At 41.5% G+C, this 6,613-nt stretch overlaps 1 protein-coding gene across 1 annotated transcript; it reads right to left on the reverse strand.

Moving 5' to 3' along the window:
* Nucleotides 1-514: 514 nt before the first annotated feature.
* LOC105837135 (uncharacterized protein DDB_G0271670) lies at nt 515-6,379 on the reverse strand. Its single transcript, XM_028192913.2, has one exon. It carries the CDS (start codon nt 4,169-4,171, stop codon nt 2,777-2,779), a length of 1,395 nt encoding a protein of 464 aa, XP_028048714.1. The 5' UTR covers nt 4,172-6,379; the 3' UTR covers nt 515-2,776.
* Between the last annotated feature and the right edge of the window lie 234 nt (nt 6,380-6,613).

The raw sequence follows: 6,613 nt of genomic DNA on the forward strand, positions 1-6,613 counted from the left end.
TATAACAGTTTTGTTTGTCAATTATACGAAATAATCGCGCATAAAAATACGCGATAGATTCGATTTTTACAATTGTCGCTACATTTCTCCATTTGTACAATATAAGTGTGCACAGTCTTATGAGTGTAACAGTCTTAAGTCACAGCTCAACGGTACAAACTTTGGTTAATGAATTCTTACATTTACTTCCTTAAACTATATTCTTACAATTATGATGTATTATAATATATAAATGTTTTATTACATGACTTAATTAATACAGTATCTATCGTGTGTCCAGCGTTAGTATTTTACAAATAAAGATAAAAATCGGGAACAGAAAATAAAATCGCGCATGATTTACAAGTTATGAAAAGAAATTAATTTTACAATTTTTAGATTTCTTTCTCAACAAAACATTTTCAAGGAACTTTAAACTTTTAATCGCATCACGTCTTTAAATTTTTTACAAATTTTTTTTATTTTTTAAAATATATTTTTCGTCAGATATTAAAATTTCTCACGGGAGAAAAGAAAGAGAATTTTGAAAATATGTACGCTGTACACTGAGTTACTATATACATATATACTGTATTAATCAAGTACGAAATTCAGCTATCATATCATTATTAACTTACACACTATTAATGTATCATACAGGCACGCAGTATAAAGGAATGTACCTTGAATTTTTAAAACTTAGTTTTGTCATTTACATTGATAGTGTAATTGAAAAAAAAATTTCTCATCACAGAGTTTTATATGCGATTATTTCATAGAAAATACTGCAGGTAATACTGTTTTAATGCATGCAAAGTATATGTTCAATCATTTGATTTCCAGTTATTTAATTAAGTTAAATGACAATAAATGATGAGAAACATTTAACAGGCTAAAGTGCAAACAATATACATCGAATAATTAGAATTTTTTATTTTGTATAGAAATTTGTATCTTCTAATATCAAAAGAAGTACGTTGCCGTATCCGGAACTATACACATGGCATGGATGTATAAAATTCATCAGTGATTACATCGAATATCAGACATTGGATAAAGCTTTTATTATGGTAAGTAAACAAACCTTTTTTCCGGTAAAACAGCGATCTAAGATTTATTTTTTTAAGATCTTTATTCTTTTTTTCCCTCAATTATATTGTCGTAAAAATTTAAAATACTTAAAAACTAAAGATTATATTTAGAAAAAAATATAATAAATCCCTAAACGTAAAGTAATACTATAATTTATAAACGTAAAAATTCTAAAAGTAAAAATTATTCTAAGACTGATACCTTTAAATGTTTATGGTTTTGATAGTTTGAATCTCAGTTTTTAAATTATTTTTAAACTAAGTTTTAAGAGCTAATTTAAGTCCTCAGTTCAGCTGTCCGTATTTTAAATGAATAGAAACGACATACACAACTACCCTAGGAGGTAGAAAATATAGGAAGTAACTTCTTCGTTTAAACAACGGTGTCCTCAATTTCATGAAACATATTTTCAAAGATGTAAATAATGATAAATGACAGATCTATTATATATTACACACATACACACACATACGTGCGCGTGTGTACACGAGACACATGCACGCACAATTATCAGATCCGTTGTTTATCATCTCATTTCTTGTGCATTACGTGCACAAATTTTTATATGTACACACATATAAATGTATATATATATATATATATATATATACATATACACACACGCACACACACTCACATGATTTACCTATATACATGTATATACTGTAACTGTAAGGTATATAACGTGCATAGACCAACAGAATGGCAAGTACTTCGGTAGTTTTCTTAAGTTACTATATAAATGTATATATACATTTAACTATGCACATGTATATATACACTTTTAACAATTCTTAGCTGTTGTTTTGAAAACGTCCATGCTCCGATTTTGTTCAAATTTTAGGTAGGATCAAATTTGAGAAAGGTAGATAGGTTCAAATTTTAAAAAATAGGTTCCTTTTAGATAAGACATGGGAACATGCGATAAAGATTTTTATCGACTTAAAGATTAACAAAATTTTTACGTATGCGAGAAGAAGGATTTTGATAAATATTTAATTTTTTGTAAATTTTTTTGTTTTTTTTTTAAATTTAATTATAATGTAATCAGTTGATGATTTTTTGCACAAAACGAAAGAACCGGCAATGAAAAGCGTTACTCTATCCTGCGAAATATCAATCATTAAGGTTGACGACCAGTCAGATTAGGATACCTGTCACAAAACCGATGAAAAGTAGCGACACGACTCCGTCATCTAATCTCACAAATAAATAGGCCAGTTAAGTCCACACTGTTCATTTTCACATTGTTAAGTGCCACAGAAATAGGATATCTTACACTTTTTTTACCCGCAGGAATGTAGAGAATGATTTTTCATTGTCGAAGTTTTATTATACAAATATCGCATTAATTTAAAATATTTAGAAATTAAAGATTATTTACAAAAAAATGTAATAAATGCCTAAATGTAATACTAAATATAATACACTTTTTACACGTAAAAAGAAAAACTATTCTAAGACTATTCTAACTTTAAAATTTTTGGAGCTGCGCGCCTAACATTACATTTTTAACCTTTGAGTCGATAAAAATCCTTTCTCGCATATTTTTTTTAGTCTAAAAGAAACCTATTTTTTAAATTTAAACTATTTAAATCAGAACATAGACGTTTTCAAAAGTTTCGCCCCGTTCTTTTTATATGATACAACAATATACATTTATTTACAATTTATTTACATGTCATTTTTTTCTACGCTGCTTCAGCTAGCTCGTATCATTAGTCTTTTCTTGGGGTACATTATTTACATTATTAGCCCAAGTAGTCCATTTATTAAGAACACTCTTCATTTGATTTACTTGATAAAATGTACAAATACGTGTACCGTATTTTTGTAACCAGTCTACACACTTGGAAAAATCTGACATTATTTTAGCGAATTCTGGGGGCGGTACATCTGAAATCATTGAAGATTTTTGATTCGCTGTTTCGTGATCAATATGATCGACATTGTTATTATTATTGTTCATCGCATTATTGGATATCATTTCTTCCACGTTACTCACTCGCGGTTGTTGTTGCTGCAAATTATTTACTATAGCATTTAGTTTCTCACCGTTCGATTTTGCGGAGCACGTGCCGTTGTTGTTGTTGTTGCTGCTACTGCTGCTGCTGTTGTAGCTGCTGCTGCTGCTACTGCTGCTGGTGATCGTCGATGTTGGGGTTGATTTATAGGGAGACGTTCGGTTGTTGGTTGTCGGTTGATAGATGCTCCCGATCGGCTTTTCCACACTCGGCGATTTGTTGCTCTGCCTCCTCGATGATCGTTGAATGTCCGCAAGGGTTGATAAGAATGTGTTGTTGTATTTCCTCTTATTTCCGTTGGTAAGTAGCGCGTTAACCGGCATATTAGCTGCTGCGGTCATATTAGCTGCTGCAGACATATTAGTCGCTGCAGTCATATTAGCTGCTGCTAAGCTCATCGCGCCGTTGTTCCTGTGCATTTGCAAACTATCGGCAAGCATACTTGTAGCCTGCGATCCATATGTGCTGTAAGCGAGAAGCGGTGAAGGATCATTCACAAACGTATTAAATAGACTAAAGGCTGCTTGCGTTTGTAGCTTGGTTGTCGTATCGTGATTGGCGAGTAGATTGTACAATTGTTGATTCAATTGTTGATTCAATTGTTGATTTATGGACAGCAAATTCTCGGTAGATCGAGACGTTGTCGGCATATTTGCAGCAGTTGCGGCGGTGTCGGGGGTGAAATTGTCTGTTCTGAGTCTCTTCGGGGCCGGGCCGGGTTCAGGCTCCTCGCTAGACTGATCCGCGACTCCGGGAATCGGGAGTCCCAGCATATTCGAGCCAGTTGGCGTTGACCGCGACGACGATCCCGGACGGCTGTTATCGCTGTTGTCCGAACTCGACGTAGTCAAAATTTGGTCGTAGTTGCCGGAGGCTCGCATGTTGACCACTTGCATCCTGATTTTGTCCTCGGACTTGCACCAGCCGCGCAAAGTCGATTCCGGCACGCCGATGTCACGCGCCACCGCTGCCTTGGATTCGCCGTTACGCACCCTCGCGATCGCGTTTAGCTTCTCTTGCGGCATCGATGTCTTCCCCCGAGGCTTGTTCGAGCCTCGTGACTCATTCCGCGGCATCGCGCTCTGCCTGGACGTGCTAGGTCCCGGATCGCTCACGTTCAAGCTATCGTGTCTGGCCAAGTGATTGTAAGAAGTGCTCTGACGATAGCTCAAGCTATTCTGACGACGAGACGGCCTGTCCCTTCGATCCCTTCGACCCGTAGATCCCCCCGATTCTGGGGAGAGATCCACGGCGGTTTCTTGTTCCTGATCCAGGTTGCCGCGAGGAGTTGCTCTCACGATGACGTTACAAACGTACTCACGGGTTTCTTCTACTTCCTCTTGGTGGCCTCTCTCTCGTCTCACGGATTCGGCTCACGATCGCGATTAAATTTTCAAAGTCGCGAGAACGCGATCAAATTCAAAGTCAAAATTGGTAAACACACGCGCGCGGACACGGAGCTCCTCTCCGGGCGACGAGTGTGACGATGACTGGCACTGGAAACGCGGAACACGATCCGTACGCCGTGCTGCCGGTACGGCGTGTGGCGCCGATTCGTATCTCGCACAGTAGTAAATAATACTGTGTGTAAAACGCGGTTACGCCGTCGCAGCCGGTCGGGGGAGTAGTAGTACTCGTACCTCCTCCGTGGTGGAATAGCACATGCGCTCACAGAGAGTAATAAAGAACTTTTTTATGAATGAAACAACTCGGTCGGTCGGTCGGTCGGTCGGGCGGCTACAACCCACTACCTTTCTCTCTCTCTCTCTCTCTGTCTCACTTGTTCCCCCTCCTACACGCTGCTGCCCTCCGTCGAAGCAAAGCACTGCCGCTGGTTGCCTCTCTCTACACCTTGCCACCACTCGCCTCTCTGGCGGCTGCTCCTCTCCCGTTGACGGCGCTAGCGCGAGTAAAACGTCGAGCGTGTCGGTACTCCTCCCCGGCGCTCCTCTCGCGTCTCTTGCTCCACGGTTGCGACTGCACCAGCCAATCCGCAGTGCGCGCGGGAAACGATATTATTGCTGTACCACGAGGAATAGCGTGGTTGGGGTGGTAGTCGGAGCGCGAGCGAGATAGACGAATCGGGTGAAATGGAGACGGCGATAGGCACACACGTTCCGCCGGAGATCGCGCACCGGCCCGGAGATCAGTTTTCGCCGGCGCGCTCGTCGTCGTCGTGAGCGACGAGGAGACGATGTCCTTTCGATGACCGCGAAACTCGCGAACGCGAATGTGCGCACGCACACACGCACGCACGCACGCACACACACACACACGCCACACACGCGCGCGCGCGCGCGCAAACCCTCCGAGAGACGAGGGTATTCGCGTTTAGTGTCTGTTTGTTTGTTTTTTGGTACTATCGTTCCGCCAGTGGCGCGTACGGGTCCAAGTCTTGGCGAACCGTTCGATTCGAGCCCGCGCGAGCGAAGTTCTTCAGTACGATCACAAACAAAAGAGAAGAAAACGGACACATACACAAACACGATTACGTTGTCGCGTTTTCACGTCGTCGCGGCGCGGATAACGATGCAGGACGTATTCTCGCGGCACGGAGAAGCACTCGTAGCATTTCGACAATGAGAGACAGGATTGTCACTCACCGTTGTCGATTGTCCAACGTCCAACGTCAAGGATTGACTGCGCAAAGACCCACTGGCTTCGTGGTCGATCCGACACGATCGCGTTTCGATCGCGTGTGTCACGACGCGGTCCTCCTGGGTGGGAGGGGGCACCTGGCACTTAGTTCGTCTTTTTGGCTGTCTCTTTCTCTCTCTCTCTCTCTCTCTGCCTGTCCCCTAGACTCTCTCGATCATCGATCGAGCTCCTGCTTTCTTAATGCTCAAACTCGCTTCTTCTGCAAACTATGCGACCGGTATTCTGCACCGTATCAGCCGGCTTCTCATGTTGTCGAGCGCGACAACTAAGACGAACTGAAGACTATACGCCAACTCCGCTGCCGCTGAAGGGTCGACTGGTCAGCAGGATGGTCCCCTCCACCTCGTGCGCGCCGCGTCGGAATATATTTTGCGCACATCCCCCACTAGCGCTCCGGTTTACTCGCACCAATGAGTCCCGAGTCCCTTCCTCCGCCTACATCCTCGCGTGTAGTCACGAATTGTTTCCCTCGAATCGTCGCATGCCTCTTTTCTCTCTGTCACTTGACCCATCGAAAAGAATAGCGAAGTTGGACCGCGTTAAACCGCGGAGCCCGACTATCTCGCTCTGTACTTTTTAGGCATTTTTCCGACTACCTGCTCCGATTCCTAGAAGGACCCATAAAATTCGGTTGACAAAAAAAAACCAAGAATTTGTCACATCTCTTATTATTCTTATTAACAATATTTACTAATCATTTCGCGCAGAAAATAATTTAAACCGAATCTACTCCCGTGGATCGTACGTACACACAATCACCTTTCGCTAAATAATATTTTGAAATTGTTGAGCTTTCTAAGTCACTGTACACAGAAAGAAACGACAAACTCGCGTCCATCCAGCGCGAAATAGATCGTGCT

Source organism: Monomorium pharaonis, unplaced genomic scaffold (genome assembly GCF_013373865.1).
Source record: "Monomorium pharaonis isolate MP-MQ-018 unplaced genomic scaffold, ASM1337386v2 scaffold_150, whole genome shotgun sequence".
Classification (NCBI taxonomy): Eukaryota; Metazoa; Arthropoda; class Insecta; order Hymenoptera; family Formicidae; genus Monomorium; species Monomorium pharaonis.